The following is a 14,546-nucleotide window of genomic DNA, read 5'->3' on the forward strand; positions in this document are numbered from 1 at the left end:
TCCAAAGTACCAATTAGAAACAAAACTGCAGTCTTTCCTGCTTGGTGTTAAGTGAACATTTTCACACACAAGCTGGAAGGATGCCCCACAGCTCTAGGACATAGGGCAGTAAACATCCTCAGGTGTCAGCGTCCTGTTTCTCACAAAAACACTGCAATAAACTCCATTGGGAGCAACTTGCTCAATCAGCCTAGAACAGTTTCCTCCCAGCTGGTTGCTTTTACTGTAGGCTTTGGCCCTAATACAGCAGTAGACACCAAACCAAAAGCATGAGATTGGCAAACCAGTGGTGACTTGCGTTTGTCTTTCTGCCCTCAGTGCAACAGTTTAACTATTAACTTTCAGTAACAGAGTTAAAGTTTATTTATTAGTCACAAATAAAGCTTACATTAACATGGCAATTAAGTTGCTTTGAAATTCCCCTAGTCGCCACAGTCCGGCGCCTGTCCAGGTCAACGTACCTAACCCACACGTCTTTGGACTTTGGGAGGAAACTGGAGAACCCGGAGGAAACTCAAACATGGGGAGAGCATGCAAACTACACACAGACAGTGACCCAAGCCAGGAATCAAACCTGCATCCCTGGTAATGTGAGGCAGGAGTGCTAACCATGGTGTCACTCCCAGAGTTAAACTGACAGGATCAGATCTGCTCACATCCACCATCAAACCTGGCAACTAATCAAAAACAGCATTAACAATGGTTCAGGAGCCTCTTTTTGTGTCTCAGCTCAGTTACACAGTGAGGAAAACAATAAGTGGAGAAATGGCATAGAAGACAATTTTGGTAGGAGGATTTTACCAAGGTAATCAGAACAGAAGAGATTCTCACTTAAAAAGTTGTTGAACCAGAACTAAACAGGAACTATGTTAAGGCAAAGTACAATGTCAGTTACTTTGCCCAAGGCGGGGGGGGCGGAGGCGGGGGGTCGGAGGCGGGGGTGTGTCCTTAGATAAGCTGCCAGTTGCAACACCTAGCTAAGGTGATAAAAGCAACATACTGCAGCTGCTGCATTTCTGAAACAAAAACAGAAAATGCTGGAAAATCTCAATAGGTCTGACAGCATTTGTGAAGAAAGAATAGAGCTAATGTTTTGAGTCTGGATGACCCTTTGTCACAGTGACTTACTTTTACAGAATATTGGAGACTCAAATACATTTACTTGCATGAATTGTTGATTAGTGCGCTAATTTCTTTAAGACTTTTGGGCTGCTTACGCCATTTCTAATCATGTGACATTCTTCTGTTATGGAGAAAGTTATTATTTCTATTTTTCTGCTGCAAGTCCAACCCATAAGGCAAGGATTTAAAATTAGTGCAAGGTGTTGGTTTTACATAATTACTACAAGCCCTCAGTAAATATTGAAAAAAATCATGAGATTTTGGAAGGTATACAGTTGAACAAATATCAGGACAGTGTGAACAGAATGAGATTCAATGTGTTTCAAATAAGATAGACAAAGAAAGACAAATGGACTGAAGGTCACCAATACTGAACTAGTGAAAGATATAAACAATACAAGATTCTGGGAGCCTATTCCACCAAGTTTATTTTGGGGCAAGATGGAAACTACCATTCCTACAATGACCAAGATAATAAACTCCTGAAAGTACGTTTTAGAACCCTTTTACAAATCGAGTGTGAATTTGAATTCATGACCTCAAGACATCTCAAAATACTTTCCAGCCAAACAAAGTCAGTCTAATCTCAGTTGCAATAAGGCATGTTTTACATTATCAGTTGAGGAACAAACATCAGCAAAGCCACCAGGGAGACTCACTGTCATAATAGTACCATGGGATGTTTTAAATCCACCAGAGATGGTTGACAGGACTTCAGTTCAACATCTCATTTAAAAGATGGCATCTCCAACAACACAGACTTACTCAGTACTGGGATTTGAACCCACAAACGTCTGCCTTTAAAAGGAGAGAGTTCTACCCACTGAGCCAATACTGCTTGACAGAAGAGCTTTTTAATATGCTTTGCCCAGATTCAACTGACAGGTTTAAATAGCTTTGCTAACCGCATCTGTTTCCTGTTCACTGAAAAACGTGACAAAGGAACTGCATTGTTTATTGAATTATCTTGCTGTGCACAAACCTAAGGGCATCCTGCAGCAAACTGTTCAAGCAATGAATTAAGAAATGGTGAAAGAGGTGGGGGAGCAGAAAGGTTCAAATGTGAAAATTTACATTAAGTTTGCAAGAACTGCAGCACAAAAAGGAGTGAACTTTGAACCAAGGTGCAAAACACCAAAAGCATTAAAAACTAGAGTGAAATGCTGAAAAGGTTCTACAGTCTTACTGCTCTTGCGCACATTTGCTTTGAGCAAGGGAAAAGTTGATTCACACTGAATGATTTGGTCTCCTTCAAAGTCACTGCAGAGTAGAGCTATGGAGGTTGCTAATGGGATTGTTAAGGCGAGCACCTACTGCCCCCACAGCTTGGGAGTGGGGTGGGAGTGAGAAGGAGAGAAGAGGGGAATCAATTTGAAGTAAGAATCCTTAGACCATAAGACCTTGGAACAGAATTAGGCCATTTGGCCCATCGAGTCTGCTCCACCATTCAATCATGGTTGATAGGTTTCTCCACCCGATTCTCCTGCCTTTTCCGTACAATGTTTGATTCCCTCACCAATCAAGAATTGGTAAGATGCGAGGCTAGGATTCTGCTAATCGGGAAAGGTGGGGCAGGTTCAATCAAATAAACATGGAAGCAAGTCCCAAGAGGCAATGGTCTGACATTATGCCATGATTCAGATGAATAATTTTTTTTCTGGCACTGCACGTTTTTCCACCTGTCTTGCTGCCACCACAAGAAAAATTTATTCAAAAGATAAATATTATGGGTCTAAAGATAATCCAGGTATGTCCATTAAAATTAAAAATATTCCACAAGATCTTAATTTTTTTAATAATGTTGTATTTGATGGTTTTCTTGCATGAACAGGAAGTTATAGTTTGTTGGAAACTACAAATAAACCTCACTGTGTACATACGTTCTCTCCTGTGATAGGCCCCGTCACAAGGAATCTGCTGGGAACAATTCGCTGGTCAACTATTTCCACAGAAAAACAAGGTGGGAGAGGACAATCATGCGCACCGTTACAGTAATAAATTCTCTTTTCTTCATTCACAGGATGCACGTGTGGTCTGCATTTGTGTATCCTCAATTACCCTTGAGAAAAGAGGTGGAGTTTGAACCTCGATAGTCCACGTGGTGCTTATTATGCCCTGTCATATCAGTTTGAGACAACGGAGTGGCTTGCTAGACAATTTCAGGGAGTTGAGTGTGGAGTTGCATGGGACCAGGTAAGGATGGCAGGTTTTCTTCCCTAAAAGGGAACCATGTGGATACCACTGCTGATACTAACTTTTTGATTCCAGAATTAATTGAAATTAAATTCCCCGGATGCGGGATCTGAGATTTGCACTCATGTCTCTGGATCAACTAGTAACATAACCACTACCACTGCCACACCCTTAATGTTCCAAGCACTTCACATATAGACACAAGAATATGAGCAATTAAGGATCATTCTTAAAGGAATTTGTAATGGAGGAGATAAATTTCAAACAGCAGTTGAGAATGAAATAGAGGGATGGATAATTCCATACTTTAAAAAGGTAGAAGATGGAAAACAGCAAGAGGAGCATGAGCATGGGCATAATCCAAAGTTTGGAGGTGACAGGTTCAACAACATGGAGTGGAGGCACAGCATGGTGCGAGTTGCAACTGCCTGTCTAGAATGCACTTAATGTTCAAAGAGGACATCCTCTCCGTTTGAGACTCTGGTCAAGAAACTTGTTTCTTGTGTCCAAATTCATTGTTCAGCCTCCAGTTTAACATCAAGCTATTGGCATTGCTGACAATTGTTGGAAGATTAAAACCCACCTCGGTGACAAAAATAGTTAATACTGACCACTAAGTGGTCACTGATCCACTCTCTCTCAAAATGCTAGCTTATCTATGCATTTCCAGCATTTCATAAGATCAGAATAGGAATAGACCATTCAATATGATCATGGCTAATCAGATTGTTGCCTCAACACCACTATCTTCCCAGTCCCCGAAAACCCTCCACTCCTTTGTCAATTAGGTTGCTCACACCTGCAGTTCTTGCTTTTCAGGTCAATTACCCCAATTTCCAGCCAATTGCATTTATCACTGCACCCAGCCTCAAAGCTAAATGTGGACTTGACTGTCCCTTCAAAATGCTAGCTTATAACATAACAGATACAAGATCCTTTCTGGATAGCGTTTACATTGCTAATTAGGACCATAGCCAGCTCTCTCCAGCAGAGATAGAGAGCTGCACGTGCACACACAACACAATCGTTTATATAGCTCGAGGGACACTACTCCACGAGCAAGCTCCACAAACTACCACAGCCAATACAGAGACTGAACCCATGCTGTTGGCATCATTCTGCACGACAGACTAGCCAATTTCAGCTAACACCCACCTCCCGCACTTCCCAAACCCCTTTGAATAAACTGCTCAAATCTACAGCCACCTCATCTTTTTTGTCAACGCATTTCACCAAAATCATCCTCGTCTACTACTAGAGACTATTCATTTCCCTCCACCATTGTGGATATGAGTCAAGTCTACAAGAAACACCAAACTAGATTCAAGTGCAACATTTCTTGACAATCTAGTTTAGGCTTTCGTCATCTGGGCCAATTTCTACAAATATGGTTGAAAAACCTGCACTTGGGAACTGGGTAATATCAGCAAGTCAAATGAGTAGAATAAGACAAATTCCCAATGCTTGCTTGTTTTTATTGGGATCTCTGCAAAGTCAGACATATTGGATGGTCCCTAGTCTTTGCGGTTAGCCAATCTCAGCTACAATGGGCCTCAATGCCTCTCGGGGCAACAGAAGGCCCAATTTTCACTCGTGCATAATTCATCAACACCTATTGAGAAGTAGGCATATATACAAGATCAGCTAAAAAAAAGTGGGATGGATTCAGTTATGATGAGCAAACAGCTTGCCAGCATCACTTCTGTCCTTTCTCTTCACCACTTGGAATTTGCAAAAATTGGCTTACTGTGCATGAAGTCTACAAAAGACAGTAGATCCTGGAATAAGATTTCCTTAATTTATGTTTTCATCAGGTTTAAATTATCCCCATTTCCTCCAAGCAACCGAATTGGCTTTAAAAAACTGCACACTAGGGTACTGGGCAATAATAATCAGGAAATAGGACTAAAATTGCTACTGCTGGTAAAAGTCACAAAAAAAAACAAATGTCAATTTCTATTGGGGATTAGATCTTTGGGTTAGAAGAGAAGAGACATGGTTCTTATGAAGAGGTGGAAGAATGTTGGAGTAGAAACTATGAAACTCTGTGGGCATGAAAGAACCTTGAAATAAGACAGTAGATAGGTGCACCTTGAATCACACATACAGCTACCTGCCAATCAATGCTAGATTGCTGGATGACGACCCAGGCAAGGAAAAAAAGATGCAAACCCAAGTGATTCTCATGCACTTCCTAGCAACTAATTACACAACAGGGAGTTAGGACCTAGGAGCATGTAATTTTGCTGATCAAATGGGGTAGGGTATGGCATGGCATGTTGTGCTGTGTGATTTAAAGCAATGGCTCCCAACTGTGAATATAGATTCAAAAATCCACGTAATTAAACCAGAACTTTCATCTTTAGCTCTGTGGTTGGCATCTCCAAGACTTGGTGAATCTTGGGCCTACCAAGCATGCACCAGATAAAGATCAGCACATGCATGGTTTAGATTTTTTATTTTGGTCAAGCCCATCCGCATGACCAACAGGACTTGAAGCTGAAGACAAAGAGCCACACACCCGCACAAAAAGGGCACAAAAACCCTGGGAATAGCGAGAGACAGAGAGGGGCTAAAAACAAATACAGGCGAGAGGAAAGGGAGTAGTTAAAAACAAAGCTCACAGTAAAAGAAGATGACAGAATATAGGAGGTATGCCTCAAATCATTTTGTACTGTGATATATTAAAAAGTTGGGAACCACTGATCTAAAGAGAACCTTTGGGATATTGGTGGTGGAGGGTAGGAAAGAAGGGCAGAGATAAAAATTGAATACACTTTGCAATTTTAATCACTTAGAAATGAAATGATAACACTGTACGATGCAAGAAAAAAGGAATCCACTGTGCTCTGCAGAAATAGGCAAAAAGTTATCCTGCATTAACAAGAACAGCAGGATCAAAACGCAACTGTTGCAAAACCTCCAGATGACCTCTAATCCTGCGATTTGATTTTGTAATCTACAGATCATGACATAATGCTTACAATAATTTGCAGATTCATCATACAAGCTTTTTGCTAAAAAACGTACAATGTCAAAATATTTACAACCAAGTATTTCTCACTTGGATTAGAGCATCAGCAGCAGCCGGGCTGAGGCAGAGGCAAAAATAAGCAATGTTATAGAGGTAGAAGTGGGCTGTCTTTGTGATGGAGAGGATATAGAATTGGAAGTACCCACTCAGGGTTGAAAAGGACAGAGGTTACGAACAACTTAGTTCAACCCAAGACTGTGACTTAGGAGGGGAAGCACACAGTAATCAGTGACAAGGGCACAGGAAAATCAGAATACTTAATGCAAAATGAGGCCATTCAGCCCATCAGGTCTGCACTGGACTCTGACAAAGTACATCACCTGGGTCCTTTCCCCCACCCTATCCCCATAACCCTACATATTTACCATGGCCAGTCCACCTAACCTGCAGATTTTGGGACTGTGGGGGGAAACTGGAGCATCCAGAGGAAACCCACACAGGTATGGGGAGAATGTGCAAACTGCACATACAGTCACCCAAGGCCGAAATTGAATCTGGGTCCCGAGCACTGTGAACCACCGTGTTACCCAATTGTTTCAGTCTTTCCAATATTCAGGAGGAGATAATGGGCTAGAATCCAAAGAGCAACAGAAAGATGAAAGCATTTTGGATCAAATTGTAAAACTGTACCTCAGCAAGAAGTGCAACAGGAAGGGAAATAATGCAGTCAAAAAAGGAGGAATGACTCTTCCTGGTAGTGCCACAATCATGATGTTCAAAAGCACTTTACAGCCAATGAAGTACTTTTTAAAAATAAGTATGTTCGCTGTTTTAACGTCAGCACAGTGGTTAGTACTGCTGTCTCACAGCACCAGGTTCAATTCCAGCTTGGAACACTGTCTGTGGAGTCTGTACATTCTCTCCATACTTGTGTGGGTTTCTTCCAGGTGCTTCAATTTCCTCCCACAGTCCAAAGATGTGCAGGTTAGGTTGATTCATCATACTAAATTGACCTAGTGTCAGGGGGATTAGCAGGGTAAATATGTGGGGTTACGGGAATAAGGCCAGAGCGGGATTCTTGTCGGTGAAGACTCGATGGGCTGAATGGCCTTCTGCACTATAGGGGTTCTATGATTCTAAATGTGTGTGCTCAAGTCTCAGGAGTGGGAATTAAATCCACAATAACTCAAACATACCATAGAAGCTTCTTCAACCAGCCATTCCAATTAATGCCTTAGTAACAGTGCAATTCCACAGGCACTGGGAGTCATTGGTACCTCAGTGATCATCATTGTTGAGTGGACCTGGTCAATGAGCAATAACAGGCCATTAAACTGCAGGATGCATCATAGCTAAACCCAATCATATTATGAACAGCCACACACTTTCCAGTAATAGAACAAGAGCAGAGATCAATAATGAAAACCTTAATTGACCTTTCTCCTCACCAATTTGAGGGGATGGGAATGTAATTAGATGCACTTTTTCCTTGTATCTTTGATTATCATGCACCGTTAGTGACATTTGCAAAGGATGAACATTGTTGCAAGCTTGTCACAAGATGTTAATTTTGAACACTTGCATGCGATAGATCTCAGTTATTCCACAAAACAGAGAAGCTACTTCTAAGCAATTTCACAAGACAGAGAAGCCACTTTTGTAGTAATCCAGCAAGCACTGTTGTCAACTGTAACAAAATTGGTAATCAATATGTTAATGCTGACATATAACTGGTTAAAGGTACACTTTATAGTTCCATGTTGTAACAAAAAGAGAACTTTGTGCCTTGTATCTCAACAAGTAGTTTAGCATGTGTGTTTTAAAGTTCATTCCTTCTACCCCACCCAAGAGATTAATTCATTATATTTTTCATTGGTTAAGGATTGGCACTATTTCGAGAAGCAGACATCCTAGCCAATATTTATCCCTCAATTAACACCACGGGTTATCTGGTCATTATCACATAAGAAACATAATAGGAGCAGGAGTAGGCCATCTAGCCCTTCGAGCCTGCCCCGCCATTCAATAAGATCATGGCTGATCTGAAGTGGCTCAGTTCCACTTTCCCGCTTTCTCCCCATAACCCTTAATCCCCTTGCCCATCAAAAACCTATCTACCCGCGTCTTAAATATATTTAGTGAGGTAGCCTCCACCACTTCAACAGGCAGAGAATTCCAGAGATTCACCACCCTTTGAGTGAAGAAGTTCCTCCTCAACTCCGTTCTAAACTGTCCCCCGCGCCCCGCGCCCCCCCCCCCCCCCCGCCTTATCTTGAGGCTGTGTCCTCTAGTCCTGCTGTCCTTTGAGTGGGAAGAACCTCTCCACCTCTACCCTATCCATCCCTTTCGTCATCTTATACGTCTCAATAAGGTCCCCCCTCATCCTTCTGAACTCTAACGAGTACAAGCCCAGTCTATTCAGCCTCTCTTCATAGCTCAACCCTGGTATCAGCCTAGTGAACCTCCTCTGCACTCCCTCCAAGGCCAAAATATCCTTGCGCAAGTGCGGCAACCAAAACTGCACACAGTACTCCAGCTGCGGCCTCACCAGCGCCCTGTACAGTTGCAGCAAGACCTCCCTGCTTTTATATTCTATCCCCCTCGCTATGAAGGCCAGCATCCCATTTGCCTTCCTGACCACCTGCTGCACCTGTAGGCTGGGTTTTTGCGACTCATGCACAAAGACCCCCACATTGGGGGTTTGAGTTTGTGGGAGCTTACTCTGTGCCAATTGGCTGCTGAGTTTCTTGCCAGTCTAAAGATGTTCAAATGCTGGGATACAATACAAGGGATGCCAGTCAGCTGGTATCATGCCTAAGTCACCATTCCTCAAAAGGGAATATTAACAAGCTTCTTAACTGACACTGGCATCATAGTAAAAGACTCATTTTGTTCTTTCTCAAAGTCCACACGTGCTTTGCAGTCAGGTCACCAGATAACGGTCAGGACTGGGAAGGTTTTTTGATTCCACATCACAGCCTTAATCTAGCCAGAGATCCTCTTGACCAGTATAGGTCATTAGATAACGTATTTGCCAGTTAAGCTATTAGAATAGCTTATTGCCTAGCAGCAATTAAATTCTGACATAAAACATTAGTTAACTGAAATAATTAACTAACAAATATTTCAGTCAAGTGTGGGTGTGGGATTGTTGCAGTAAGAACTCTCTCAACACCAGGTTAAAGTCCAACAGGTTTATTTGATAGTAAATGCCACAAGCTTTCAGAATGTTGTTCCTTCAGATGAGTGGAGAGTTCTGATCAGAAACAGGACATAAAGGCACACACAGTTTACAGAATACTGATTAGAATGCGAGTCTTTACAGCTAACCTGCTGTTCAAGTCTTAAAAGGTGCAGACAATGCGAGTTGCAAGGCCTGAACTTGCAACATCTCACTTACTGTCCTGTCTGGAGACAACATACATCTCTTTAACCTATGCTTAATGCTATCGCCACTCTCACTGTCTGCACCTTTAAGACTTGAATAGCAGATTAGCTGTAAAGACTCACATTCTAAACAGTATTCTGTAAACTGTGTGCCTTTATATGCACTGCTTCTGACGAAGGAACAGCATTCCGAAAGCTTGTGGCGTTTACTATCAAATAAATCTGTTGGACTTTAACCTGGTGTTGAGAGACTTCTTACTGTGTTTACCCCAGTCCAATGCTGGCATCTCCGCATCAAGTGGGATTGTTGCCATGTCTCCTATGGAGAAGAACGGTGTGTAATATGGAAGTCACACAAACTTTTCTGAAGAATGCTACCAAATGCAAAATATTCATGCCAAAACTTAATCCAAACGCAAGTCAGCACAAAATGTTGAAAAGCTAGACAGTTTACCACAGCCGAACACCACACTGGGTTAGAAAACAGTACCAAATATAATTCCTTCAACGTACATTACATACACCACATTGACAATGAAGTGAAGATTATATCAACTCATCTTAAGATACTATTGAATGGTATATTCATTGAAAGAGATAAATCAGGATACAACTTCAACTATTTCCCTCAATGATTGCAACGCCAACAAAATATACTTCTACATTCAAGTTTTAGCTACTCATTAAGTCAGCTATTACTCTGGAGTGCAAGCACAAGCCCAAACTCCTCTTTACTTCTCCCACTTTTGCTCCCCCAATCTACATCAAGAATGAGCAGCTCATGCATTTCTTAAATTGCTTTTAAGATGGCCACTGGTTTGGAGATCCATGGCCTCACCTCGTGTTATTTCTGTCATCCCCACCAGCCCCATAATCCTGAGATATCTGTGCTCCTCTAATTCCGGCCTCTTTTGCATTCCCAACTTGAACTACTCCACTATTAGTGGCCGTGCCTTCAGCTGCATAGGCCCCAAGCCCTGGTTGACGATCAATGAATGCACCCACCCTGGTTAAGTCCTGGGATGAGATTTGAACCCAGAGCCTCTGGCTTAGAGGCAGGGAGACTACCCACTGCAACACAAGATCTCCTCCCTCCTTAAGACACCCCTTAAAATCTACCTCTTTAACCAAGCTTTTGGTCATCTAACCTAATTCCTTATGTTGCTCTGTCATCTGTCATTCCACCTTGGGATGTTTTATGTTGAAGTTGCTATATGAATACAAGTCCAAAGACGTGTAGGTTAGATGCATTGACCATGCTAAATTGCCCCTTAGTATCCTGGGATGTGTAGGTCAGAGGGATTAGCAGGGTATATATGTGGGGTTATGGAGATAGGGCCTGGGTGGGATTGTTGCTGGTGCAGACTTGATGGGCCAAATGGCCTCCTTCTGCACTGTACAGCTTCTATGATGATTTCCTGTTGTTGCTGTACCCACCCCGTTCCCACATCCATGTTTGTCCCTGTTCCTTCAAATACCCATGAAAATTAATTCTTCAATCATTAATTCCAATAGCACATTCCACAGCTGCACAAAAATTATCTCCATCTGTGCGAAATGTCACATTTAATCTTGTCCATAACTCCTTGCACTAGACCACCAAATCACTTTTTTCCCCTACACTTTGTCCCATCCCCAACACCTCAATTAAAATTGCCCTTCAATCTCTTAAACATACCTGATCAAAGTCCAAATATGCCAGCAATCACTGCACAATACTCTACCTGGACATGCCCTTTTTTAAAGGAATATATTATGGCATCCTTTCGCATTTTCCAGTCTATCCCTATCGCCCCTGTCTTAGGTACTACAGAGCACTGCTCCTCTAACTAAAGGCAGCACAGTGGTTAGCACAGCTGCTTCACAGCACCAGGGACCTGGGTTCGATTCCCAGCTTGAGTCACTGTGTGGAGTTTGCATGTTCCCCCCGTGTCTGTGTGGGTTTTCTCCAGGTGATCCGGTTTCCTCCCACATTCTGAAAGAAATGCTGGTTAGGTGCATTGACTTGAACAGGTGCTAGACTGTGGTGACTAGGGGAACTTCACAGTAACTTCATTGCAATGTTAATTTAAGCCTTACGTGCGGTGACTAATAAATAAACTTTAACTTATCCGCATACACCACGTCCAAGACTCAATCCTTAGCTTCCTCTTCACTACTGAATGCTTTGAAGATGGTACAGGATGGTTCCAGGGATGAAGGAGTTCAGTTATCTAGATAGAGCAGAGAAGGCTATCCAATAGAACTTCTCAAAATCATGAAAGGTTTAGATAGAGCAAAATGAAAAGGCTGTTTTTAAAAAAAGCTGATTACCAGATTTAAGAAAATTGGTAGAAGGGCCAGAGGAAAAAATACTTTAAGGCAATTATTAGTTCTGATTTGGGATGCATTGCCTAATAGAATGGCACATTGTACAAAGTTGCAAAAATATGGGGATTACTCTTCAAAAGAGTTGACGATGGGCTGAGTGACCTCCCTCTGTGCTGTACCACTCTTTGATTCTATCTACATGCTGTGCCTGACCAGCGTCACACACATTGTACAGCATTTGGATGAATATCACTGCTTTATTAAAAGAAGCTCAAATCGCCACTAAATGTCCATACTGATGGAAACCAGAGCAGTATCCCAACATAGTACACAATAGCCAACCTCTAAATAAGTAACGTTGAAAGAAAATACTCCCTCCTAAGAGAGTCACGAATGGGAATATTATGCACAGCTAAAATGGTTTGCAGTATTTCATTCTAAAGTTCTATCTTTTCACAGGCAAGACGACAGTACTCTCTTACAAGGCACTTGTTTCACCGTTAGCATTCTAGAGATTTGATGAACGCAAGGGCAGCACTGCTACATGGGTTCAATTCCAACCTTGGTGACTGTATGTAGAGTTCACACATTCTCCTCATGTCTGCATGGGTTTCTTCTGAGTGCTCCAGTTTCCTCCCACAATTCAAAGATACACAGGTTAGGTTGACTGGTCTTGCTAAATTGCCACTTAGGTGCCCAAGGCTACGTAAGTCAAAGGGGTTAACAGGGTAAAAACACAGGGCTACAGGTTTAGGGTCTGGGTGGGATACACCATTGGAGAGTTAGTGCAGACTCAAATGGGCCAAATGGCCTGCTTCTGTAATGTAGGGATTCTGAGAATCAGAAAGGTTACAGCCCAGAAGGTTCAGCCCATAACATCAAGGCCAACTCTTCAAAACACATTCATCCAGTCTCACACTCTCACCCACATTTTTCCCTCTTCAGATAATCATCCGATTCCCTTTTGAAAGCCATAATCAAGTTTGTCTCCACCACCCTCTCATTTTTTGGTCATTAACCTTAAATCAGTGTCCTCTAGTTCTTGATTATTCCATCAACAAGAAGTTTCACTCTCTGCTCTGACATCTTCATATGCTTCCTAAACTACAGTTATTAGAATCAGATACAACATTTCCAGCTCAGGGGAATTTTTTTTTTTTAAAAAACTCTTTTTTAACACTCCGTACCTCACAACAACTCAGAACCCTGAATACCCTTTAACTATTTCCTCAATCTGGTCATACATGTATATCTGCGCTCTTTTTGGAATGTATTTTATATTATCTCTCCACGTTCTTCTTCCCAAAATGAATCACTCCGCATTTCTCCACGATAAAGTTCATCGGGGAGGAAATGCTAGCACATTTTTCATACCAAGCGATAAGTTGACGACAAAAAGGAGCGGAGGGGTCCTGGTTTTCTGGCGATGAATTCAACTAGGCAGAATGTTGGTTTTCACCTCGATTAAGAATTAAAGGGAAACCAAAAACAATCGCTACTAAAGTCCAAAAACAAACTTACAATAGACTCCCGAACTCGGTTGTGGAAGAGCTTTGCTCTAATCATAACATCGTCTTCCATCGCGACCCTTCATGGCGAAGCAAACGCGCGCTACCTGTTGCCTCAAATCACTAAAGTTTTCTCTCCCCACAGCTCGAGCTCTGCACGACTGCAAGCTTCTAATCTGCCACCCGCTGCAGCTACCCCATGGAACACAGCCTCGGATTGGCTGCAGCCACCACGCGCAAACATAGCACCGGCAACACCATTGGTGGGGCTAGCTTCTCAAGTGGTACGTGATTGGTTAGTGTTCATCACAGGCGAAGCCTTATTAGTTGCTGTTGGCATCAAGCCCAAACCGATTGGCGAGAAGTGTGAAGAGCTCCACCAATAGGAATAGAGAATGGAAAGCGTTTACGCAGATGATTGGTTACGATCTTGTCCGAAAGGCAATTGGCTGAAACACGAGGAGCCGCTTCACCGGATCCTCTAATTGGATGAACACCTTCCATTTAAACCATGCATCAATGCCGGAGAATATGACTGAAAAAATGAACTTTAAACATTATTGGTGTCATGATACAACAGATAGATGGAAGGAAAGCCTTACCGACAAATTATATTTAAAACCTGTACCAAAGTATGCAATATTTGAGCTAGTAAAAAGTCTGACAACACCAGGTTTAAGTCCAACCGATTTATTTGATAGTAAACTCACTAGCTTACCACATCATATTTGAGCTACACAGACGAAATGGAGGTTGTGTCAGGCTTTATTGACATTAACAAGTAAGACTAAATTAACAACAGTAATGTATTGTAAAGAAGCATGTTTTTTTACAAAACATGTATATGTTCAATAGGTTCCCCTTTTCTGTAAGGTGACTGGGTTGTAGGCTTCTGTATTGTAAGACTACGATTTGCAAAGTGTTGTCAGTTCACTTCAGATTTAGCCCTTTTTTTTGTAGCGATTTAGAGCCTTTTGTTGCAACAAGTACAGAGAAGAGCCAACGGTCGTTTAAATGAATTAACGTTCAAGAGAGGGAAATTTAAAGTGACC

The 14,546-nt window shown here is 42.0% G+C and overlaps 1 protein-coding gene across 3 annotated transcripts in view; it reads right to left on the reverse strand.

Moving 5' to 3' along the window:
* lmbr1l (limb development membrane protein 1-like) overlaps positions 1–13,660 on the reverse strand; it is a 63,281-nt gene extending 49,621 nt beyond the window's left edge. For 2 of the 3 annotated variants that reach the window (XM_080217920.1, XM_080217918.1), the window contains exon 1: positions 13,508–13,660. In XM_080217920.1, coding sequence (XP_080074046.1) covers positions 13,508–13,567 — 60 coding nt within the window. In that variant the 5' untranslated portion in view covers positions 13,568–13,660. Of the gene's footprint in view, positions 1–7,485; positions 7,500–13,507 lie in introns of those variants that run through there. The other variant, XM_080217919.1, reaches the window with a different exon arrangement.
* Positions 13,661–14,546: the final 886 nt, after the last annotated feature.

The sequence above is a fragment of the Carcharhinus amblyrhynchos genome, chromosome X (genome assembly GCF_965287045.1).
Source record: "Carcharhinus amblyrhynchos chromosome X, sCarAmb.v2.hapA, whole genome shotgun sequence".
NCBI classification, from domain to species: domain Eukaryota; kingdom Metazoa; phylum Chordata; class Chondrichthyes; order Carcharhiniformes; family Carcharhinidae; genus Carcharhinus; species Carcharhinus amblyrhynchos.